At 40.9% G+C, this 26887-nt stretch overlaps 1 protein-coding gene across 10 annotated transcripts in view; it reads right to left on the minus strand.

Moving 5' to 3' along the window:
* LOC138743282 (cyclin-dependent kinase-like 2) overlaps positions 1-26887 on the minus strand; it is a 76315-nt gene that overhangs the window by 20063 nt on the left and 29365 nt on the right. For all 10 annotated transcript variants that reach the window (XR_011344779.1, XR_011344781.1, XR_011344780.1 and 7 more), the window contains 3 exons: positions 21724-21871; positions 19775-20160; positions 18911-18980 (listed from right to left, as the gene is read on the minus strand). Coding sequence is in view for 7 of the 10 variants with exons in the window: in XM_069898361.1 (XP_069754462.1) it covers positions 18911-18980; positions 19775-20160; positions 21724-21871 (604 nt within the window). In the remaining 3 variants the exon portion in view is untranslated. The remainder of the gene's footprint in view (positions 1-18910; positions 18981-19774; positions 20161-21723; positions 21872-26887) is intronic.

The raw sequence follows: 26887 nt of genomic DNA on the forward strand, positions 1-26887 counted from the left end.
TTTGTACATGGTAACTCTTTGGGCTTCTTCCATCTTGGATCTCCAAATAAACAGGAAGACTGGCCTGATGACTGCCAAGGTGGAGGTTTGGTAGATGGGCCACATCTACACCACTTACAGTGGTACTGAGTGCACCCCACACCTGATGATCAGTCTCTTTCCAGTTTATAACGACACTGATTTACCACAGCTTACTAACAAAAATAATACATTCACTCATTTCTTTCAGCACATCATGGTCGACTTTTATTTTATCATTCACTAGACACAACATTGCATTCTTCAACCCCCCTAACACCACCCAGCTAAACTCCTCTGACCTTCTCACTGCCACACAGGTGATCCTGATGCACTCACTCTCCTCCTCCTGCATCAGAGATTCATCAGCTGCATAATGATGTGACTGCAACAAGTTATTGAGAGGTAGCACCGTACCCACAGACCCAGTTTCTAGTGGACCCCTTTGCAATCTGCTCTGACCAATTTTTGATGCATGCCTTGGCCTCACCAAACTGGATCCCAGCACCTTCAAGTGATCACCTGACTGTGAAGGGGATGGGGTCCATTTTCAGTTCCCACCAAACTCTTGCTCTGACCTTTGATCTAAGATCTCCTGTACACCGAAAATGAAGCCCAATGCAAACTTGATAAGCAGCACTTCATCTTCAGCCTTGTTACATTGCAGCCTTCTGGACTCGATACAAAATTCTACATCTCAGTAACTTGATTTCTCAGTTTGTAACAGCCTTCCAGCTATGATATTAACTCAGCTTGTTTGTTCGCCTCTCTGGGACTGGAGGATGTACCCACCCTAACCTGCTAGGCTTGTCTTTCTGCTTTGCATTTCGCAACTCTCACATTCTTTTGAGAAACACAAAACCTGCAGATGCTGGAATTCTGAGCAAACAATAAGCTGCTAGGGGAATGCAGCAAGCCAGGGAGCATCCAAGAGTCCCAACCCAAAACACTATCCATTTATCCTCTGTGATGATATGTAATTACAACCCTTGGTCACCAGGGGTCACCCCAGTGATCTTGTATATAAAGGAGTCCAGAGCAACAGTTTGGCCTTCCAGGTTCATCTTGCAGAGAGACAAGACCTCTTAGTGTACATATTAGTTTATTAAAGCTGTCTTATACTTGCACTGCTGGTGTGGTTATTATCAGTACAATTTAATAAACTATTATGATAGCTACTAGGATGGAAGCTGCTTCTGCTCCAATGCGCATTCCCGACCACCTGGAGACTCTTCCTGAGGAATGGAATCCGGGGACGACTAGCACACACATGCATCTGAGGACAGAGATGGCGAGAGACTGCTGTACTGGAATCGTGGTGGAATGCGGGGAAAATGCCACTATCTAGAAAATGGTCCTCTTGACTTTAAAAGCAAAAGACCTGCCTGTTACTAGATGGCAAGATGTGTGGCCAGAAGCCCTGCACTCTATACGTTCTTTGTTGTGTACTGCCACTAACATGACCCCATATGATCGTATCTTTTCTTTCACAAGGAAAGCCACGATGGGCACAGTGCTACCTAAATGAATGATGACACTGGGTCCTGTTCTCTTCCGGAAGCACTGCAGACCCCACAAAGCGGACATTAAGAGGTCTTGTCTCTCTGCAAGATGAATCTGGAAGGTTAGACTGTAGCTCTGGACTGCTTTATATACAAGGTCACTGGGATGACCCCTGCTGACCTAGTGGTGTAATTACATATCACCACATCCTCTTGGATGCAGTCTGACCTGTGGAATTCCACCAGCACCTCATTGTTCCCAGTCTTTTGTCTCAGTTTTTTTTTCCATATTCTCACTCCCATTCACCAATCGACCACGTAGTTTTGTTTACAGCTCACCCCTGCCTTGTTTTGCCTTATTAGATGTGCTCCACCTTCCCCAACTTCCTCCATTTTACAAGCTTCTTTTGTTTCCTTTTCAGTTCTGATGAAGGATCCACACTCTGACTCAGTTTCTCTTCCCACTGCTGAGTGCTTCCAACATTTTCTGTTGGGAATGCAATACGTCCCTTGCCACTCTTGTCTCCACCAACCAGCTCCTTCCTCTAATGTCTTCCAATTCCATACAATTCATGACTAAGACAACAGGTTCTTGTCAAAAGGTCTCAGACCTGAAATTTTATCTCTATTTCATTCTAGCTCAGTGTCTCTTGCATTTTCTTAGTTTTTATTATTCAGTAAAATCCTTGGAATCTGGCACCTATGGGGATTGGTGGATACCAGATAAGTGTATTTTCTGGTTGTTTGAGACTTGCTTTTACAATGCCTAACTAGAACACCTTCATTAAGAATAAAACTGTTTAAAAGACAAAAATACTATACTGTATTTACACTAAACTTCACTTGCATGAATATATAAACCTTAAATAATTTTACTTTATTTTCAGTCACATTCTTTGAAAACATTTAATCCAAAATATATTATTTCTGATAACCTGCTCCCAGGCCCCAAATGATGCCTTGCAGAAACAAACCACTAGAGGTAGATATTTTCTCATCCTCTCAGTAGGAGCTCAGTCGGGGATAAATACAAATTCATTTATTGTCTCATGCACCAAGATGCAGTGATAGAGTTTGCTTTGTGGTAGACCAAGTAGTTATCTCAAATATAATGTAACCAGTAAGACATAGTATCAAACTGCAGAGTTGCAGAGACAGATCAGATGGTACAGAACAAAGGCAGCATCATTTTACTATTGTAATATTTATTCATCACACAGCATTTTTTTTTAAGGGCAATGAATGGAGGAGTTACAGATTGTGCAATGCTTGTTTAATGATGCCATGCAGCAATGTGTCGCATATAACCAGGAGTGTGGAGGACCACAGAACACTGACAGAAACTTTCCATTTTGATAGGCTCTTTCAATAACCACAGAGTCATAGGCTACAGGAACAATAGGCTTTAATGCACACATAGGCCCGGATCCAGATACAGGACTGCCAGAAAGAGGGAGGTAACGCGACCTTTATGACTTAAGGGATGAGTCATTAGTGGGCAGGCCAGCCTCATATACACAGTAACTGGTAAGGGCTATACAGTGGAGGAAAACATATCAGTACACTTTTACTCTATTTAAAAATATCCTAATGACTAGGAATGGGCAAGTGGTCTTATGAGGAATAGGTGGACAGGTTAAGTTGGGAAGAGTGAGATGTGACTTGATTGGGGAGGAAGAGGACTCACCAGGAGAACTGCACTGGGTAGAGCTCCAATCACCCTGGAGTTTATAGTCACATTGGTGCCAAATCTTGTCTCAATTCAATTGGTGGATGATGTATTTAATAAAGGCTCTCGAGTCAAAGAGAGGGAATTTATCTCTCATAGAGAATAGCAAGCAAACCAACCTATTGGGAATGTTCTGATGATACGTTTCCAGAGGTTTAAGGGTGATAGACTGTACAACATCTGCTGCTGGAGGAGTGAGACTAACCTCCTCAGATTTCAGATTTATTGTCAGACTACATACATGACATCACATACAACTCTGAGATTCTTTTTCCTGCAGGTGAGGCAGAATTACCACTTATTGGTAATTGTATTAACGTACACATGTAAACAAGTAAAGAAATGTAAACAAACTGTCGGCAATAGAGAAAAAAATCAATAAAGTGCAAAAGTAAGAGTCCTTAAATGAGTCCCTGGTTGAGTTTAAAAAAAAACCACACAAATCCTGGAGAAACTCAGCATGTTTCCCCACACCTTGATGAAGGGCTCAAGCCCGAAACCTTGGTGACGTATCTTCATTTTTGCCACATAAAGGCACTGTTTGACCTGCTGAGTTTCTCCAGCATTTGTGTGTTTTTTTAAACATCTCTGGTGTGAACGGAATCCTGTGTTTTACCCCTGGTTGAGAAGTCTGATGGTGGAAGGGTAGCAGCTGTTCCTGAACCTGGTGGAGCAAGTCTTGAGTCTGGATGGCTTGGAGTTTGTCAAATGTGTTCAGGAAAGTTCTCTAAATAAATATATGGAGGCACCAACTGGAGAGAGTGCAATACTGGATCTCCTATTGGGGAACAAGACAGGACAGGTAACAAAAGAATGTGTAGGGGAACATTTTAGGTCCAATGACCATAATGTCATTGGTTTGAAGTTAATTATGGAGAAGGATAGGTCTGGACCTTTGGTTCAGATTCTAAATTGGAGAAAGGCCAAATTTGAGGAAATGAGAAAGGATCTATAATGTGTTGATTTGGGATAAAAAAAATTTCAGGCAAGTATGTGCAAGGTAAGTGGAGGACCTTCAAAGGTGAAATTTTGAGAGTATAGAGTTTGTATGTTCCTGTCAGGATCAAAGGCAAGCTTAGAAGGCAGAGGAAGCCTTGATTTTCAAGGGATATTGGAGATCTGGTTAGGAAAAAGAGAGGTGTATAACAGGTATAGGCAACATGGAGCAAATAAGGTACTTGAGCAATATAAAAAATACAAGAAAAACCTCAAGAAACAAATCAGGAAGAAAGGCTAAAAGAAGACATGAGGCTGTTTTGGCAGAAAATTTGAAGGAAAATCCCAAGAGTTTCTACAGGGTATATTAAGAGCAAAATGGTAGTAAGGGACAAAATTGGTCCCCTTGAACATCAGAGTGGTTAGCTTTGTATGGAGTCAAAAGAGATGGGAGAGGTCCTAATTTTTTTCCCCCATCAGTATTCACCCAGGAAAAGGGCACAGTCATGGGAAATAAGGAAAACAAGCAGTAAGGACAGGGAACCTGTACACATTAAGGAGGAGGAGTACTTGCTGTCTGAAAGCAAATAAGGGTGGATAAATCCCCAGGGCCTGACAAGATATTCCCTCTGACCTTGAGAGAGGCTAGTGTAGAAATTGCAGGGGCTCTGGCAGAAATATTTAAAATGTCCTTAGCTATAAGTGTGGTGCCAGAGGATTGAGGGGTAGCTCACATTCTTCCTTTGTTTAAAAAAGGCTCTAAAAGTAACCATGGAAATTATAGGCTGGTGAGCCTGATGTCAGAAGTAGGTAAATTTTTTGGAAGGTGTTTTAAGAGATCAGATATACGATTATTTGGATCAACATGGCTTTGTGCATGATAGGGCATGTTTAACCAATCTTATAGTTTTTCAAGGAGGTTACCAGAAAAGTTGACAAATGAAAAACTGTGGATGTGGTCTACATGGACTTTAGTCAGACCTTTGGCAAGGCCCCACATGAGAGTTTAGTCAGGAAGATCAGACACTAGGTATTCGTGGTGAAGTGGTGAACTGGATTTGGCAATGGCTGGACAAGAGAAGCCAGAAATGGTTGATAGGAAAAAAGTAAAACATGAAAAGTTGTAGACATTGTGATGGAAGTAAAAACATAACGCTAGAGAAACTCAGCCTGAATTATTTCTCAGACTGAAGACCTGTGACTAGAGGTGTGCCTCAGGGATCAGTGCTGGGACCATTGTCATTGATATCAATGATCTGGATGATGATGTGGTAAATTGGATTAGCAAGTTTACCAATTCGAAGATGGGATATGTTTTGGACAGTGAACGTTTTCAAAGCTTGCAGAAAGATCTGGAACATCTAGAAAAATGGCAGATGGAATTTAATGCAGACAAGTGTGAGGTATTGCATTTCGAAAGGACAAACCAAGAAAGGACATGCATGGTAAATGGTCGGGCACTGAGGAGTGCGGAAAAACAGAGGGATCTGGGAACACAGAAACATAATTCCCTGAAAGTGGCATCACAGGTGGATAGGGTTTTAAAGATAGCTTTTGGCACGAAGCCAAATTTGGAGTGTCATGTGCAGTTTTGGTCACCTAACTACTGGAAAGTTATCAATAAGATAGAAAGAGTGCAGAGAACCTTTACGAGGATGTTGGCTGGGCTTCAGGAACTGAGTTACAGGGAAAAGTTAAACAGGTTAGGACTTTATTCCCTGGAGTGTAGAAAAATTAGGGGAGATTTGATAGAGGTATTTATAATTATGAGGGGATAGACAGAGTAAATGTAGGTAGGCTTTTTCCACTGAGGGGAGGTGAGATAAAAACCAGTGGACATGGGTTAAGAGTGAAAGGGGAAAATTTTAGAGGGAACATGAGGGGGATCTTCTTCACACAGAGAGTGGTGGGGGAGTGGAATGAGCTTCCAGCTGAAGTGGTGAATGGTGGCTTAATTTTAACATTTAAGATGATTTTGGACAGGCACATGGATGGGAGAAGTGTGGAGGGCATGGTCTGGGTGCAGGTCAGTGGAACTAAGCAAATAAAATGGTTCAGCACACACTAGAAGGGCCGAAGAGGTCTGTTTCTGTGCTGTAATGTTCTATGGTTCTCGGTTCTACCTATCTTTCCTGATGCTAGCAGTGAGAACAGAGCGTGTGCTGGGTGATGTGGATCCTTGATGATTACTCCTGCTCTCTGACATAGCGTTCCCTATAGATGTTTTCGATGGTGGGGAGTGTTTTACCTGTGATATCCCGGGCTGTGTCCACTACATTTTGCAGGGCTTCATGGTCAGGAGTAGTGGTGTCCCCACCCCAGCTCATCCATTAACATGATCATTACTCCTGGAATGTGCAAAACAGTTTGTGACCATAGCAAGATGATTTCAACTGAGAAATTATGATGATTCATTCATTGGGACTGAACACAGCATTATATCAGCTAAATGAAAGCCTCGGAGCACAAGACTTCTCTTTTTCTATGGTTTACTCACCTGTGTTGGCCTCTGGAAGAGCTAGAAAGTACAAAGTCTCTTCAAGGGATGCTGATACACACTATCAATGACTCCAAAGATTGAGTGAGGAATGATAGGCTTTAATACACATTAGATGGCAGCTGGCCCTGCTTGGTCAAAGGCGATTGGGGTTGTCAAAACTAGATTTCAGTTACTTGGCTGGAAAGCTTTATTCACCATCTTGAAGAAGAAACAAAAGAACAAAGAACAAGACAGCTAAAGACAAATAAATGCTCTCTCAGATATTCTGCCCAGGATATGCTAAACTGACTCCAGAGAACAAGGCCTCAAAGAAAGAGCCAATCTAGGCCTCATGCACCATGCCATACAATTACTTGCCAATGACCATCTCCAATGAAAGAATGTCTAATCATTTGTCCTTGGCATTCATCAGCATTCCTACTGCCAGTGCCCAACCAGCAAACTTTTGGGAATCACCACTGACCAGAATTAGACCTTGACCAGTGATTCAACTATTTGACTATGAGAAAAAAAAATCAGAGATTGCCCATTCCGCACCAAGTCATTCAGAGTTTTGATCGTTAAAAAAAATGCAGAGTTGCTGAAGAATATACAATATTCACTTTGATATGCCGAGCTCTAAAGACAATGAAAATCTTTAAATTATGTAGCTCAAGGTATCCTGCTGTATAACCAACCCCATTGACCACCCTGAATATTCACTCCAGGTCAATATCAAGATTTCTTTATTGTCATATAATAAATGCACAAAACTTGTCAGCCTTTGCTTGCTGTAAGTACACAAGAAGACACCACTAGCCCAGTGCCCCACCAATAAGAGAAAGAGAGTCCCTTTAGACACTGAGTGTCTGTGGATTTGCCTCTTGTGCTCCCACAACTTATGCAGCCACACAGGTTCTTGTCCAGCAAACCAGAGCTCTTCATACCAATCATCCGATACGATCGGGAAGCTGCTAACACCCTAGGCCTTTCAGGAGCTTTTCTTGGAATCGGCACCCTTATGAACCTCCATTACAATCAGGATGCTATTCACACACGAGGCCCTTCGAGGACCCGTTTTGCAATTGGCATCCCCGTGACTGCCAGTCCTGATCCCTGGTTCCCACGAGCCAGTCTCCCACAGCTCGCAGCCTGGTGTGAGTCCTTCAGTTTTCAATCTCCAGCAGTGTGCGCCTTGTGTGTGTCTTTTATCCTCTGAGCCTCTCACTGGTCCACCTTCCCTGCAGCTGTCAATGCAAAGCATGCATTATGTTCCTTACACAAAGTACAAAGCAACTTCTGTTAAGTAAGTCCGCAGACAAAAAGTCATAGTGTTAAACAAACTTTCCTGCTTAACTCCATTCATCTGCTCCACTGCAAAGTCTCTTCAAGGGATGCTGATACACACACTATCAATGACTCCAAAGATTGAGTGAGGAATGATAGGCTTTAATACACATTAGATGGCAGCTGGCCCTACTCCATGTGCTCAAATGAATGGAAAGGGGTAGGGAGGTCAACCTTTCTGGCCAGATAACAAGGGAAGAAGTTACATGGGATCGAGTCATCAGTGGGCCGGTCGGCCACTCACACACAGAGCCGGATATACATATCACCACATTCATCACCTCTTTAAAAAAACAAAACCCCGCAGATTAAAGTTCTAGAGGTTCGGCTGGTCAGGTGGTATCCTCTGTCTCGGTGACCTGCACAGCTTCGCTGGTGGTATACTGGTTGGCCCCGTTACTGGTCATATGTCCTGAGGTGGGGGGGGGGGGGCATGGCTGTTGCCATAAGAGTTGGGGTTTGATTGTGGTCCTCCGAACACCAGCCTAACACTCCCAAACTGGTTCTGAAAGCCGAGGCCCAGGAGGCTTGCTGCACAGAGCTGTGGCATCACAAGCAAATGAAAATTATCATAACATTTCCCCTCCACCCCGTTAACATAATATCCACGGATCTCAGCAGATTGGTTCTTAGTGACCATAGAGATAGTGCCGCTCATGGGTCTAACAGAGAGAGAGAATTTCCTGGCAGTGTCTGGGTGGATGAAGCTCTCTGTGCTTCCACTGTCAAACAGGCAGTTTGTTCTTTTCCTGTTTACCTCGATCTCCATCATTGAGTGGGCAATCAGATGAGGGCTGTCCTGGTTCAGGATCATGGAGGCCAGGATTGGATCATCGTCATTGTCAGAGGGGAGGCCCAATCGGTAAGATGGTGTCCTCTATGTTGACCACGTGGTCGTATCGGCCGAAGGTGGAAGTGACGTCATCCGGGAGGTGTAAGTGATGTCATCCAGAAGGACAGAGGAGACGCGGGGTAAGGTGGCGACTCCAGAGTCGTGCATGCAGCCAAGCCATTCGGGATCAGACGTAACAGCAGCACTGTGCTGCTCGCTCAGGAGGATTTCGACTTACAGACCTGCTGGTAGTGCCCCTTCTTTACACATCTTGAACAGGTAGCCCCCTAAGCTGGGCAGAGTCATCAGGAGTGTTTCTGCTGGCTGCAGAGATGGCACCTTGGGTGTCTAATCGTGGCGACAGGGTCGTGGCTTGCTATCGTGCTGGTAATCTGTGATGCCGGGTCCCAACGTGGTGGCAGCCACTGCCCACATGCGGAGGCCCCAATCTTACTGGCACTTGTGTTGGTATTGTATTGGGCCTTCCAGCTCTCCTCGAGCAGTTGCTGACGAATATAGTCGGACCTCACTCCAGACACCCAGGTATCCCAGACCAGCTCCTCCACACACTGGGCTACGGGCATAGGTGCTGTAGTGGTCTCCCAGTAGTCTCTCCCCAGGTCATACAGTGCCCAAAGGAACTCATCCATGGACTCACTGGATTGCTGTTTCCTTGAGGCCAGCAGGTACCATGAGTGCACTTCATTCACCCGGGAGAGATTACGGAGTTCAGCCATGGCCTCTGGGTAGGTTGTGCAGTTCCTGATCGCCTGGTACGCTCGATGGCCCACTCTTGCTTGCAGGACCTGAAGTCTTTTCTCATCCGAGTCCACCAGGCCCAGCTGCGATTTCGAGAAAGTTTGTGAAGCAGGCAGCTGCAGGTGCCTGTGGGTCGATCTCAAGCCTGTCGGGTCTTAGCAGCTTGTTCATCCCGTGTGGAAAATTAATGTGTATTAAATTGATACACACTATCAATGACTCCAAAGACTGAGTGAGGAACGATGGGCTAAGACACATTAGATTGTAGCTGGCCCGACTCCATGTGCTTGAATGAATGGAAGGAGGTAGGGAGATTATGGCCAGGTCACAAGGGGAGGAGTTGCAGGGGATCAAGTTGTCAGTGGGCCAGCTGGCCACTCACACACAGAACAGTACATACATATCACCACAGATGCCTATCCTGAACTTCTCCTCCTCTCTTCGAAGGGAGTTCAGAGCTTCTCTAGTTATAGATTTAACTTCTCCTACTCAGCACAAGAAGTATCCTTTGATCTTTATCACAAGGGCATCACAGTAACACCTGTTAGTGGACTCCATGTCCATGGAAGTCCTGAAATTACTCTGCTTTATTCAGTGTTAATTCAAAACAATATGAGCCATACAACTTATCCTCACGAATCAATGTATTAAATACATCGACAAAATACTTCTGTGTTTGACACAGGTCCTTCATGCATCACCATTTTAGTGCATGGCTTCCAGCATTACACATTTTTCTCCTGGGTTACAGACTCGCATACTTGTGTAACAATGGAGTTGAAAATAAAAAATCTCAGCATTGCTGAGTTCCTTGAAATTTTCTCCAAGTAAGCTGTCATGTTCAGCCACTACAATGTATGCAATCGTGCCATCACTGTTCTGTATTACACAATTAATGGATTACACACTTAAAATGTATTAGATATTATGTATCACGAACCATAAATTCCTCGACGATAAAATATAGTGTTGTTGAAACACACACATCAAAAATGTCCGAGGGTTGACCATGAAACATTTTGATTCCATGTTTGTGCGTTGCAGTACTTGTGAAACTTAACGTGTCAGGGATGAATAATATTGATGTACAGACAGGAGAATACAGGTTTCACTCATGTTTCTTTAGAGATCAGGGAAGAAATTCAGATTTTTTTTTCCTTGTTTAGTTGTCAAATAAATTCTAATCATTTTGTTTATTGCATCAGCCTATTGTTACTGCAGGAGTTTCATAAGAAATATTGCCAAATTACTCATTTATATTCTGTTACTAGCAATTATTGACATATTTCTATATGTCATTAGTAAAGAATTGGAACTGACAATGGTTGTTTGCGTACATATAACAATCAGGTTTAACACATTTGTAGTTACCTTTATCCACTTATTTATTCTGTGGGTCCTGGATATTGCTGACAAGACCAGCATTTATTACCCATTCTTAATTGCCTTTAGGTGAGACAATAATCTTCTTTCTTGAACTACTGCAGTTGTTCTGGTGAAGAGAATCCTATAATGTTCTTGGGCAATGAATTTCAGACCCTGTAATAAGGAAAGCTCAGCAATATAAAGGTATATCCACATTGGGACTTGGAGGGGAACCTGCAGAAGGTTTGGTTTCCGTGCACCTGATGCCATGCCCTGCTGGTAAATACTTCAAGTTTTGATAAGGCTTAGGAGAGCAACTGCAATGCATTTTGTAAATGCATAGCAGGTGCATGTTCAGTAGACACAATGCACCATTAGAAGAGTGAATGAATGTTTCTGGTGGAGGATGAGTTACCACTCGAGACCGACGCTGACTTAAATGGTGTGGAATTTCTTGAAATTTGATGGAGTTGTACTTGGAAAATAGAGAGTATTCCATCACAATCGTGATCTGTGACTTATCAATATTGGATTGGCTTTAAGGGGTCAAGAGGTGAGTCAGCTGCTGCAGGATTCCTACTCTCTGAAATGCACCGGCAGCCACAATATTTCAGTGACTTGTCTAGTTGAGCCTCTGGTCATCAGTGACATCCAGGATGTTGATGTATTAATCATTCTTCTCTGTGAGCCCATATGAACTCAAACACATTCATAACAGAGAAGAGATAAAAATATTGCTGTCGCAGCAATATTTAACAGATAGCACAGTGAAAGTCAAAGAGGGTCAAAGAAAACTCCTTCTGTGGCTTGAATCACACCTGACACTAAGATAGGTGGATATAGCAGAGAAGTGCTTTCTCTGGAAGAGTGATTATTATTGGAACTGCATTCATCCAGGAAAACTGAGAATATTCCATCACACTGTTTGATGCCTTTTAGTTGGCTACAGCATACCTAGCCTTAGGCCCACCCTCATAGCCTCTGTATTTGTATGGTGAGCCAAGTGAATTTTTGAGCAGGATAAGAGAGAGTTCCAAACTAGGTTCTCTCTGTCCAAGTAGGTCAAAGAGAGAGCAGCCAAGGCTTTGGCCAAAAGGGCTCCAATAATCATCATTAATATGGCTATTATATATGATGTGGAAGAGATTCTCTGCACAATGAGTGGGAGATTATTATTCTTTTGTTTGAATACAATACAGCAGACTACACAGACATGAAGACTTGCTAGATTATGGCTTCCCAAGGATTCAGAGACAGATAACCCCGTTAATGAATCACATGCAGTTTATCTACAAGGCAACACTGTATGACAATGACTCTTCATGGTCAACACTGTGCACGATCAATATTTGCGCAATTTATTTATTTTGAGTCAACCTGCTCTGATCACGTTTCAGTCTTGCCAGATGAGTAATTTTATTCCACTCAACAGAGCTCAAACAAAGAAATGCCTTATGCTTAAAAAGTAGGGCTTGGAATAAGAACTGGCAAGTTATCACTGTGTTACAGTACTGTCTCCACCAACAGGAAGTTTTGAATCCTTGACCATTCCCTTAATAACATCACCCTCATGGACATGAACTACTGCCTGGTGCCAATCCTGCCTATAAGCCACACCCTACTGTAAATGAGGTGTCAAAATACAAGCTAGTAAAATGTGATTCCCAGATTGAAAGACACAGTTCCACTTTTTTTTCCCCTGTGGAAAGGATCATTAATCAGGTCCTGGCCACATAGTAATCCTTGAGTTATTAAAATAAGAAAAGATGGATATAGTAGCATTGAAGGAGGGAATAGACAAGACGAGCAGATGAAATCCATCTGAAGAAGGTGTGGGATGAGGAGGAAAGGGATGTGAGGATTGTCAATGATGTCTGACTCACCACTGCATGCTTACTAATCCCCAATGGCCAACATCATATAATAGGCCCACTACTCCTCATTTCTATTCAATATGATTGCTAATTTCTCTACACCAAAATCTTCTAGGATTTCATACCATTCATCTGGTCCTGATTTCCCCTTTCGTATTTTCTTCACAGTATGTTCCACTTCTTTCATTATTGCTGGGCCCCCATTGTTGTTGCCATTATCAAAGTTGTCCCCTTGTTCTTTGTCATCGTATAGATCTTTGATATATTCTGACCAACTTTGCATCATTTTTCCTTTTTCCATAATTGTAGAGCTGTCTTTTGCTTTTCTACCTCCTGCTGTTACACAGCTTTTCTTCCGATTGGTGACCTCTTTAATCTCATCATGCCTGTTCATCTTCTGCAATGACTCTATTAACTCAAATTGATCCTTAAGCTACATTCTGAAACAAGTTCACAACTTCAAGCACCTTGGATCATGGGTAACATCCGATGCCAAATGTGAAATAGGCATGTAAGCAAGAATAGCAATGGCAAGAAGAGCACTTACAGAAATGAGAAACATCCCAACGAACATGAAAATAGCAATTGACATCTGCCTTAGAACTCTCAGATGCTACATTGATGTGTAGCTGTGAGTCATGGATCATCACAAATGCAATGGAAAAAAGAGATACGGTTTCTCAGCAGAATGGTCTGCATATCATATATGGACAGGATAAGATAGGGTGAAGTTCTGCAAAGAACGAAAACAAAATGTACATTACTTAAAAGAATTAGAAAATAGCAATCAAAATTCTTTGGAGTTATCATGCAATGGTCAAGTTACAACTGGCCATTATTCATCTATTTCTTCTCAACCTCTGCTCACCAGCGCCCCCCCCCCCCCCAACTGCTGTGCCTCTACTAATGTGCCTTCATTGATTCTTATAATGCAGTTTAGTTACAACTGGAAAGCTGGAAGGAAATGAAGCAGAGGCAGAGAGAGAATGAAAATGATAGATGGATTAACATCATGGTTAGAAACGGGAGGAAACAACTACAATTTCGAGGGTCACAGACCACAATGGAGGGAGAGACAAGACTGCCCACGCTGAACAGCGCGGTATCTGAATGAATGAACTGCTCATTTGCAGCAATCAGTGATTACTTGCCATTTTTTTCCAAGAAAAAGAGTAAGTGTACTGCATGTGCAAAACACCTCATGGTGGTTGTTCTGCACCAGATGTTGGAATAGTGGTAAGCCTGTAGTAAGGCAACAAAAAAAAATTAGACTGTTGTTAGTATGAGATGAGGGTATAGTACACAGAGAACTGTGCATATGCAGTTTTGAAGGTGCTGGCATTGAGGAGACCAGAGTTAATAGGTTCTGAGAAGGTATGGATGAAAGGAACTGGCTGGTAAATGATTCTCTTCCTGGATGGGTATTTTCTCCTTTAGATGGTTTGCTGAATGGATATAGATTCAGGTTTGTGGAAATGCACTTAAATACTTTGTATCCTCAATGTGCGTGTTTCTACTGGGACACCTCGTATCACCCCGCATCACCGCAAATTTTTGTCCCCCGCATCACCGCGTATTTTATGACTACCCGAACTGTTTCTACTGAGCGATAAATACGCGGTGATGCGGGGTGACGCAGGGCGATGAGAGGTGATGCGGGGCAATGCAAGGTGACCAGGAAGTCGCGTATTTTAAGGTCACATATCAGGTCGTTTTGTTTTCCCATCCAAAATGCCCTTCACCATCATTTCCTGCCATTTTGTGATCAAGAATCACTGAAGATCAAATCTCCAGTTGATACTGTCCGACATATTCCAACGAAGAAACGAAAAAGTTATTATAATGACAGACAAGCTTGATATTTGTCCAGGGAAATTACTCCAATTTAACGATACACAAAGAAACATCGGAGGCGATATGAATGCAGTATAGCTAGCTAGTAGGTAGCTTGTGCAGTATATATACGCAATAAGATAATGCGCTGTGCCGGTGCGTGCATGAGATGATCAATTGAAAAGCGTGGGCAAAAAATCGAGACTTCCGGTACACCGCAAATTCGTTACTCGCTGTGTTTCTACTGAAAAATCGTCCCTCGCATCACCGCGCATCGACCACCTCAAAAGGTGGACGACGGAGCACCTCGCATCACCGCGCATCGGCCACTACCCGATGTGTTTCTACTGAGGAAAAATTCGAGGTGTTACCTCACATCACCTCGCATTGCCCCGAATTTTCATCGTTCAGTAGAAACACGGCCTTTGTCCCTTCTTTTCTATTGCAAGTACTTCAGGAAGATAACCTCTTTACCATTAATTTCTCTGAGTTGTCTCCCCTCCATCACCATCCTCCACTCTACCTAATGGAAAAACATAGACAATAGGGTGGCTACGGATATTCTGCCTGCTTTCATACGAACACAAAAGCAGTGTGCTTGTCTAAAATTATTTCAACGCAAGAGAAGAAAATTTGCATCAACGCCTCTCTTGACTCCTCAAAGCAAAACAGATTCTTCTGAATCTAAAAAAGTTACTTCCTGAATAAAGATTCATTTTTATATCAGCACTGCTACACTATTATGCCAACGATTTCACTCGACTGCTGCTACAAATTCAAACACTGCCGATTTTTGAATCGGTGGATATCTATTTCCCTGTGGAAATACAAATGCACCAGTTTGCTTTTAATTCAACATGATGCAACAATGAGGGAATAAAGATCACTTCTAGATTGCTTTGCTTACTTTGGAATATTGCAGGAGAACTCAAATATTTTATAGGAGGTACCATTAAGAAGTCAAAATCCCTGAAATGTTATTTTGCTCTCTCTCTTTGGAAGCAGAAACAGATAAGAGCTTGACCTACGTGCAGATATTTGAATTACATTAACATTTTTGTGTTTTGTCTTTGCAAGTAAAGTAAAAGCTTTGCTATATACTTGCAATTTCTACCGAAAAGAAAAGATTTGTTGTTTATTTTGAATATCAAGTATTGGTCCTTAAATTGTGTCTTCCTTCTATCCTTTCAAAGATGTGGTGATCAATAAAATTATATTCCCACAATTTTGCTTCTCCTCCATGAAAGCCATGAATAATCATTTGCTCCATCCATTAACATTTATGTTGAATACAATTACACTTTACATATAGTATTCTGTTGAAGCATTATAAAATTAAGCTCTATTATTGAGAATCAATGAAGGCACATTAGTAGAGGCACAGCAGTGGGGGGGGGGGTGTTGGTGAGCAGAGGTTAAGAAGAAATAGAAATAGATGAATAATGGCCACGTTAGTAATGTAGTGAAGAATTGTTCCATTAGATTATCATCTATTTGCAATAGAAGCATTGAAAGCATAAAGACTCATAGGCCTGGCACAGCAGGGTTTGTTACCATCTTTTGTATCGATCTTTATAACTCTGTTCAAACACAATGACTAGAACTGTAAGTTTCTTCAAGTATTTTCCTTTGAGTCTACATCCTATCCTTTCTCATTCTCTCTTAATCTTTCCCTCCCTTCTCTTTTTTCAGATGCATTTGAGCCAGGCAGAGCAATGAGTAGAAATATTGCCTCTTGCTCTTACCCTGCTAAATAGAAGTACAGACATCAATATTATTTGTGATATGAATAGTAAGTTTGAGGGGCATTAGATAAAGGTGGACAGAAACAGGAGCTGGCATCAGGGAATGCCAACAAAATCACCATCTGGAAGCCAGGTCATATGTGTAATTCTGTGGAAGAGGCCTTCTTCCGTTCACCATTTGCATCGAAGGGTCTTGGCTGCTTGTCATCATCAGCTCTACAGTCAACTATGAATGCTTGGACAGCTCAATGATATTGCGGTTGAGCCACCACCACAGAACTTTGCAACACCAATGATACCATCTCTCAAGTAAGCATGTACTACAAGAATGCAAACTTAACAATTTCCTTGGACCTTGGATTGAAATGATATCTTGGGTGGAATCATTGACCTCATTTGGCTCAAGTCACAGCTCAACATCTGGCAACCTAAAATAGGACTGGAGAACTATTAGTTTTCATGATGTCCAATTCTGCAACCTCTTCATTTGCTAATTTCTAGCTTCCATGGTATCAAAGAGAAAGATGGTTTTAAATCCAAAACATTTTTTTTTTGCAATCCACAATGGGATTTCTCAGGCCTTAATTATATATTCCGAACTGTAATTAAAAATGAGTCAAAGCACTCTTCAAGTTGGTGCCTTGAGAAACTACCATGTGGGAATGCTAGAACATCAAGTTTCCAAAAGGAATAAACCATTCGTACAAGGGTTACAAGTGATGTGGGAATCTTTATCCAGGCCACTGTAACCACAAAACTATTTAAAACCAATGTGTGCAGAGGGTTCCTGAACTATTAAATCATCTTTCCGTGTTGAGTAATGAGCATTAATTTTGGAATTTGAAATGATTGCAATGATTGTGGGTTTGTAGGAATGGGTCAGATACAAACTCAGGGAAATGTGGAAAGTTCAGTTAAAGTTCTCTCCTGGGATTTTCTTCTGAGGAGTTTTGTTTTCAGGAAATGTTGAATCCCTGCCACTTGGTTGTCATCTTCCAAATCATCATTGCTCTCCATCAAAAGGAAGACAGCCCAATGGTAGTTCTATTTGTTTTCATTGAAATGCAAATAATTTTATTGTATGGAACACTCCATGCACTGCATGATAAGAAGGTCTTTGAACTACTTATACATTTGACTATAATGCAATTCAAAGCTGAATATAAGTTTGGTATGAAAAAGGTTCCCTCCATATCATAGTTATCAATTGTAAACTTGTACAGCAGTGAAGAGTGCATTAATTCATGTGTACGATCATATGAAAAAATCATGGCAAATGCCAGGAGAGGAAACAAGCAGGAATGACATGCTGTTATTCATGATGGACTAGTTCCAATCTATTCAAGTTGAAATCTTTGCTTCTCTAAAAAAATTAGTGTGGCATGAAAAGGCTTGTACAATGAAGTAATACGAGTAAACTACATACTGGGCATATGGGAATCCTGTGAATAACAATGACCTTTCCTGAATAACTGTGGATAAATGAATTTGCTTCAATAGACAACACATTGGACAGCTGTTTAATACAAATTGGATTAGAAAGTAATTGATGTTGCTCAGATGTGTGAACATCCTGATAATCTAAAATAAACTGGAAGCAAAGAGATTCTGTATCACAACTAGCACTGCTGTATTTGCTGAAGGAAGCAATTGTACGTTGTCTCACAGCATATGAAATTATCCCAACTCTTTCAAATCCCCCTGAGAATGGCTGTTACTATAATGTGTAAGAATTTCTTTGAACATTTCTCTTTAAATTGGCATCCCTTGGGTTACACTTCTGGTTCATACCACCTTTCAGTTGCTCCTGTCAGAAAGGGTTTTCTGGAAGAACCAATATCATGAAGCTGCCCAATTACCAAATGTTTAATCTTGATTCCAGATTTACAATAGTAATTAAAAACATATTTAAATACAAAATAGTTTTTAAAAATATTTTTAAATAATTTAATTGTAAATCTAAGTTAAGCCAATATTTTTTTTATAAATGACCCTCCTAATTACCAAAGTCAAAGTTCAGTGGACACAATACCATGCTAAAAGCTATCAATGATTTTAATGGAGCACAGCAAGGGTGTATGAACAAAGGAGAAGACAAGCAGCAGGTGTCTGCCTGCTTTTTGTTCATCCCTTGATGAAGGGCTCAGGCCCAAAACATTGGTTATGTATCTTTGCCTCCGATGGACGTTGCGGGACCTGCAGAGTTTCGCTACCACTTTTGTGTATAAATTATAATTATATTGTTGCTAATCACATACAACAAAATATTTTGAAAGGAGTTTACATATTTTCTTTTGACCCTAATAAACATCAAGGGTTATATTATTTTCCATTGACAATTTTGCAAATTAAAGGTATATCAGTACTGTTCTATTAAAATATTTTATTAAATTAGCTAAAGGGGAAATACACTTTAATTTCCAAAAATATCTTCTTTGCAATGCATAAACTACATCTAAATTATGCATCTACACTACATTTAATCACTTACTGGTGCTGGAAGTGTTTTAGCCATCTGGTTGGCACAAGGGCTTGCTTTTATCTTTGCTTTCTCTTGAGTCCTAAAAAAGTTAAAAATTTGTTTTTCCAACAAAAATAACAACATAACGATTACCTCTGAAATACAGCAAGAGTTGCATGTGTGTGTGTGTGGTGGTAATGGCTATTATATAAAGCACCTGGGAACCTATTATAAGGCAAATTAAGAACAGTTTATGACCTCTATGACACATGAGTCTTTTTTGCCAGCTATTTGGATTCTCTGGAAGAATAAATTTGGGTCATTATTAATCTAGTTTCAAATGAATATTGATACTTTACACAAAACTGTTCATTATTTGGCAAAGCTTGTCTGAAAGTTTGTACATTCCCTTGCCTGGTCCTTAACAGCATCAATATGGGAAATGGAGGTTGTCACTAGAATCACATTTAAGCCAGAAATAGTGTGCTCCATCTGATCCTATAAAGTAATATTGTGTAAGTATTTTATATGCCTCCAGTTGACAAACAACAGAAAAAGAGCATTTGTTTAAGTCAATGAGGTCTGTGGTATACTAGAATTGTAGAATGACTTCTTCACTTTTCTTGTGTCCCCGGTTCACATTTCTTCATGGCCATCGTCAAAGAATAGCATAATACTGTAATTTTTGTTCCACTCAGGCCTTTACTAGCTTACCCTTATCAGCCAACTAATTAAATTACTGCAATTCACAGATAAAATCTGCAAGTGAACAACTATATGCATTTCAACTAAGTGTTTACAAAAAGTCTTTAGTGCCATTTTACAATTTAACAGGAAAGTGGATTAGTCACGATTGCATTTCAGAGTTTTGTGATATACTTTCGTGATATTTACCTTGAACTTGATATTGGAGATTCATTGGTGTCAATATAGAGATTTCTATTCGGAGACATAGAAATGGTCATTGCAGCGTGCATGCCAATGGGAGGGATGCTGGCAGCTGGCGTGCTATTCAAAGTTTCCTCACCATTGTTTAAATCGTTTAGGGAAGTAGCTGCTGGATTTGCTTTATTGCAAGTAGTATACCTTCCTTCAGTTCCAGAAGGCTTTCCTTCTATTCCCATAGGACTTCCTTCAGAAGAATTTTCTTGAGCGCCTTCCTGACAGACTGGAGATTTCCAAACAGTTGGATGATTCACTTGCTCTCCTTTTATTGTTTGCCCTTTTGAGCCAATGCGTTTGTACTTCCTGCTTTTAGGCTCTTTGTTCATTATTTTATTCTGCACAAAAAGAAAATTCTTTTGAATGATTAGATTGTGAAAAATGTTCTTTTGGAACATCTTGGTTTAATTTTGATACCAATTCAGCTTCAAGCCCCTGAATAAATCCATCAGATTGCCTCATCTATTTTTAACATTGGCCATCATTTGAAGAAACTATATGTTGGAAATTCATCCTGGTAGTGGAACAGAAAATAAAGGGGAATTTCATTAAAAAATCTATTGACACTCAAGTGTGGCTCGTGATTTTTCATGAGCAGGTAAAAGCTCATATATCATGATAAATCAACCATCCTGAGTGTCAGAGTCCTATAGCAGACAACTTGATTCTGCCTACACTGCCAAGTTCTTTATTTAAGTTGTGGTGATGTGAAGAGCTGCTTCCCAATTTCACCCCCGTAACATGATTGATGCTACTCAGAGACTTGTGTGGAGTACAAACATGCTTTTATTAGCTTACAATTAACGGCCGGTATCTACAATGGTCTTGAGGTAAATTGGAGGTAAGGCAGAAAAACAGGAACCGATGGGGGTGGAGCCGGTTGTCTAATCTACCCATAAACAATGAATTCCAGTTCACTGCAACCCCAAAATGACTCTGCATTGATTTTTAAATTATATTTTCAGAAAGAAATACTGAAAGCCCTCTGTCATGCACTTGAAAATTCTTAAACTTCCACATCTGCTCCAAAGTTCTTTGGACGTCCAAATCTGATTCAGCCCTGCAGATCAATTTATATCAAGGAAAACTAGAGTTAACCTTCCAAGCTTGATTTGGAGACTCTTAAACAATGGTGACATGAATAGCAGGTGCCCAGATAATTGGAAAACAAATTACTAGAGGAGACTAGAACACTAGTTTGGCAGAAACTGGTGCATGAAATGGAGTGAGAAAATTGTGGGGCATGGGTGTAAGGGGATTTGTAATTTTTTTTCATTTTAATGGGAAACAACATTAATACTAATAGGTTCTGCTCACATTTTCCGAACTCAGTTCCCTTGCATTTGGTTTGCTACTTGAAGCTCTTTCTTATCAATGCAACAGTTTCATAGCCATATCACTCCCTTGCCCTTTTCCCACCTCAGGTACCAATGCAACATTGTCTATTTTTCATATTCTTTTTCTCAAGGGTGATTGATGATTAAATTCTATTGAAAGCATTTGGAACTACTTAGTGATTATATTTTCAAATTGGTGAGAGACTGGTGGAAATGCAGAAATGCCAGAGGAACTCAGCAGGTCTCACAGCACCCATAGGATTGAAAGATATATCACTGATGTTTTGGGCCTGAGCATTTCTTCTTCATGGTATTGTGAGACCTGCAGAGTTCCTCCAGCATTTCTGTGTTTCTACTACAATCCCAGTATCTGCAGACTTTAGTATTTCACAGAGACTGGTGGAGGCTGCCCCAAAATATTTTAAGTGAGGTCGTTACAGCTAGTGGCAAAAGAAATGAATTCCCCCAATAATCCAAGTTTTATATTTTTTTGTACAATCACTGTCAATAAATATTCACTCAAACAATGGTTTTAAGATTACAATGGACAAAAAGAAACCTCACCTTTCCATGCTTTTTAGCACTTTGTTTTACAGCTAACTGTGTCTTTTCATGTTCTGTAATTTCCTTGCTGATATTTTTACGTTTTCTAATCAACAGTGGATTATCTTTCATTTCCTTGAGAACTTGAGCTTGAATCTCCGGTACAAATCTATAAATACAAGGATTATTTTTCAAGATGCTGTCCAATTTTCTGAGTTTTTCCAGTATTTTCTGCTTTCATTTTAGATCTTCAGCATATTCAATGTTTTTGATTTTAATTAATATTTTGAGAGAATCTGCACAATCTTTGGATCTGTAATTGAATTTCTGATAACCTCTGAAATTAAAATTTTCAGTTTTTAGGTAATTTATTTTTAAAAGTTCATCACCAGCCTGATTCATTGAAACAATATTTTCAGCTCCTGCCTCAGAAATTCCTTCACCCTAATTTATTTATGCTTCCATTGGTTAATCTCCCATCTATACCATTCATAATCTTGTAAACCTTCTTCAGATCTCCCCTCATTCTTCTACATTCCAAGGAATAAAGTCCTAACCTATTTAATTTCTCCCTGTAACTCAACTTTTGAAGACATCATAATAAATCTTCTCTGAACTCTTTTAACCTTATTGATATCTTTCCTGTAATTAGGTGACCAGAACTGCACAAATTTGGCCTCACCAATGTCATAAACAACTTCAACATAACATCCCAACTCCTATACTCAATACTTTGATTTATAAAGTCTACGATGCCAAAACCTGTCCACATGTGACACCACCTTCAGTGAACAATGTATCTGTATTCTCAGATCTCTCTGTTCCTTCACACTCCTCAGTGTCCTACCATTTACAGTGTATGTCCTACCAAAATGCATCACCACCCTTGTCTGCATTAAAATGCATGTCATTTTTTTGGCCCATTCTCCCAGTTGCTCCAGATCCCTCTACAAGCTTTGAAAATTTTCCTTGATGTCCACAGCACCTCCTATCTTTGTGCCACCAGCAAACGCTGATCCAATTTACCACATTATCATCCAGATCATTATATATATCTACGGTCCCAACTCAGAGCCCTGAGGCACATCACTAGTCACAGGTCTCCAGTCTGAGAAGCAACCATCCACTACCACTCTCTGTTTTCGTCCACACAGCCAATTACAAATCAAGTTTACAACCTCTCCATGGATACCTAGTGTTATAACCTTCTGAACTAACCTCACATGTGGGACCTTGTCAAAGGTTTTACTAAAGTACATGTAGACAACATCCACAACCTTTCCTTCATCTACCTTCTTGGTAACCTCTTTGAAAAACTCTACAAGATTTGTTAAACATTACCTACCATGCACAAAGCCATGCTGACTGTCCTTAATCAGCCCATGACTATCCAAATACCTAAATACCCTGCCTCTCAGAACTTCTAATAATTTACCTACTGCTGATGTCAGATTCACTGGCCTATAATTACCTGGTTTGTTTTTGGAGCCTTTTTAAAACAATGGGACAATATGAGCTACCTTCAACCCTCTGGCACCTCACCCATGACTAAGGACATTTTGAATAAATCAGCCAGGGCACTTGAAATTTTACACTAGTCTCCCTCAAGGTCCAAGGGAATTTCATATCTGACCCAGGTGATTTATCTACCTTTATTCACTGTGAGACAGCAAGCACCTCTTCCTCCTTAAACTCCATATGTTTCATGACCCTTCTGTTTTCCCCCCTTTCTTCCTAATGCACTATGCCAGTTTTCTGAGTAAATACCATTTTAGATCTTCCCCCATTACATGAAGCTCCACACATAGTTGACCACTCAGATCCTCTAGGGAACCAATTTTGTCCTTACTATCCTTTTACTCTTAATATACTTATAGAACCCATTCCGGTTCACCTTCAGATTAACTGCTAGAGCAACCTCATGCCTTCTTTTAGCGTTCCTGAATTTTTTCTTGAGTTTTTCTTGTTTTTTTCTGTATTCTTCAAGTACCTTATTGGCTCCTTGTTGCTTATACTTGCTATACATTTCCCACTTCTTTTTAATCAGATCACCAATATCCCTTGAAAACCAGGGTTTCCCATGCCTGTTAACTTTGCCTTTAATTCTAACGTGCAAACTCTGCCCTCTCAAGATTTGGGCCTTGAATGCCATCCACGTACTTAACACACCCTTGCCAGAAAACAACATATCCCAATCTTCCTAGATCCTTTCTCATTTCCACAAAATTTGCCTTCTCCAATTTAGAATCCCAATATGATGACCACATTTTCCCTTTTCTATAATTAACTTGAAGCTAATGACATTATGGTCACCTGACCCAAAATGTTCGCCAACATATATATCCGTCACCTGACCTGTTTTGTTTCCTAATAGGAGAAAAAGCACTGCATCCTCTCTCATTGGTACCTCTATATATTGGTTTAGAAAACTTTTCTGGATACATTTCACAAACTCTAAGCCATCCAGCCCTTTTACAGTATGGGAGTCCCAGTCAATATTTGGGAAGTTAAAATCTCTTACTATCACAACATTCTGCTTCTTACATTGTTTTGCTATCTCTCTACAGATTTGCTCCTCCAATTCTCTCTGACTATTGAACAGTCTATAATACAACACTATCAGTGTGGTCATACCTTTCCCATTCCTCAACTCTACCCACATGGTCTCTGTAGACAATTTCTCCTGGTTGTCCTGACTTCACACAACTGAGATATTTTCCCTGACTAGCAATGCCACTCCAGCCCCTTTCATCTCTCCTCCTCTATCACGTCAAAAGCACAGGACCCTGGAATATTAAGATGCCAGTCCTGGCCCTCCTGCAACCAAGTATCACTAATACAAATAATATCATAATCCCATGAATGAATCCATGCCCTAAGTTCATCAGTCCTTGCATTAAAATACACCTGAGAAAATTACTATCACATACCTTTATCCTCCTCCTTCTCACTAACTGCTCTAACATACTGATTTCCGTCCCCCTATAAGTCTAGTTTAAACTCATTGGGACAAGACTAACAAACCTACCCACAAGGATATTAATCCCCTTCTAGTTCAGATATAATCTATCCTGTCGTTACAGAGCCCAGTGATCCCTACTACACCATGTCTCCAGTCACATGTTAAGCTGCCTTATCTTTCTACTTCTAATCTCTCCAGCACTTGGCATGGGAACTAATCCTGAGATCACTACCACTCTTCTTCAACCTTACACCTAACTCCTTGAACTCTCTTTGCAGGACCTCCTCAGCCTTCCTATGTCATTTGTCCCTACATGGACCACATCTGGCTGATCATCCTCCCACTTCAGAATGTTGTGAATTGGATCTGAGATTTCCTGTACCCTGGCACCAGGGAAGCCACATACCATCCTGGATCATGACCTCCTCCACAAAACCTCTCATATGTCTTCCTAACTATGGAATCCACTATCATTATAGCTCACCTCTTTCCCCCCTTTCCTTCTTAGCCACAGCACCAGACACCATGGCAGAGACCTGATTGCCATGGCTTGTACCCAGTAAGTCATCCCCCTCAACAGTATCCAAAGTGGTATACTTGTTTTTCAGGGGGAAGCCCACCGGGGGGCCCCGCTCTGCCTGCTTGCGCTCTCTCTCTCTCTCTCCTAACTGCAACCCAACTACCCTCTTCTGGTCTCCTAGCTGTAATAGTGTCGCTGCACCTCCTATCTATCACACCTTCTGCCTCCCGAATGCTCTGGAATTTATCAACTGCCTGCTCCAAAGCCTCAATGTGGCTTGTCTGGAGCATCAGCTGGATGGACTGGATGATGGATTCATCAGGGAAACTACTGACCTCAAATTAACCACATCCTACAAAAGGAGCATTCCCCTGCCTTGGGCTCTATTCCCACACTCTCCCTATCTATTCTCTCTCTCTATCCCACACTCTCCCACACTCCATCACCACGACACTACCATTCTCTGCCTATTTATGCTGGTAGTGTGGCTCCTGAAGGAAGAGAAAACCAAAGAAACAAAAACCTGTGGTTAATTTCATGAAAAAACTTTGGAAAATTTCTCCCCAACTCTCTAGTGGCAATCAAGCAAAGCTCAAGCAGATTACTGAAAACAGCAATGCACAACCAGCAATACTATTTTTAATAGTTTATAACTTTTATTTTACAACAATGTGGACCAAAAATAAGTAAGAAAAAGAAAGAAAATTGATCCTCCCTTCTTTGCCGCCTGAGTCTTGCTGGCCTGGACTTCACTCCACGGCTGCATCAGAATTTCCAGCCTTTGCTGCTCTGCTGTTCTTCCTGCTAGTAAGCCTTTCCAATCAACTTTTGCTATTTCCTCTCTCATATCTTTGTAGTGCCCTTTATTCCACTGGTACACCTCTAATTTTAGTAACTTTATCGCATCAGTTCTACACATTACCATGCATCCATTCTCTCTTCTGGTCCCCCTCTCCAAACCCAGTTTGGATCAGTTCTCAACAGAGATCTCAGTTTCATTCCCTTATATTTACATATCAACAATTTTTTTTATCTCAACATGACTTCCACCCATTCTTCAGCTGCTACCACCTCTGGGGCCATTTCTTTAGTCAGGGTCCTTCTCCAACATGCTTTTCTCATATCTCCAGAATAATCAATGCATCTGGACACATTTCTCTGGCCTCTAAACCCCTTTATTGCAAACTGTGACAACACCATCACTGAATATCAGTTCTTTGCTTCTCTTTTCTTGAGACTTATTCTCCTCAATATTAAAGTTCAGTCTTATAACCACATATAGCTGGATTCCATCTCCACTCAAAATCCACCAACAGATCTCTCTGATGTAGCCATCATTTCACACTGTTTTTCACCATATTTCTTCTTTATTTGACTTGCTTAGAGTCAGCGTTCCACAGAACAGAAACAGGCCCATAGCCTGCCTGTGCTGAATAACATGCCCTCTTGTTTACCAGCATTAGGCCCATATCCCTCCCATACATGTAGTTATTCACGTGTCTTTTTAAAGGAAACTAGATTACCTGCCTTCACAACTTCATCTGGTAGCTTGTTCCACATGCCCAGTAGCTTCTGAGTGAAAAACTGTCCCCTCGTGACCCTTCTAAATCCTTTCACCTTTTAGATATGCTTTCTCCCATTCTAGGAAACAGACTGTCACTATTCACTTTTTCAATGCCCCTCTCAATCTTTTACATACAACA

The sequence above is a fragment of the Narcine bancroftii genome, chromosome 9 (assembly GCF_036971445.1).
Source record: "Narcine bancroftii isolate sNarBan1 chromosome 9, sNarBan1.hap1, whole genome shotgun sequence".
In the NCBI taxonomy this organism is placed as follows: Eukaryota; Metazoa; Chordata; class Chondrichthyes; order Torpediniformes; family Narcinidae; genus Narcine; species Narcine bancroftii.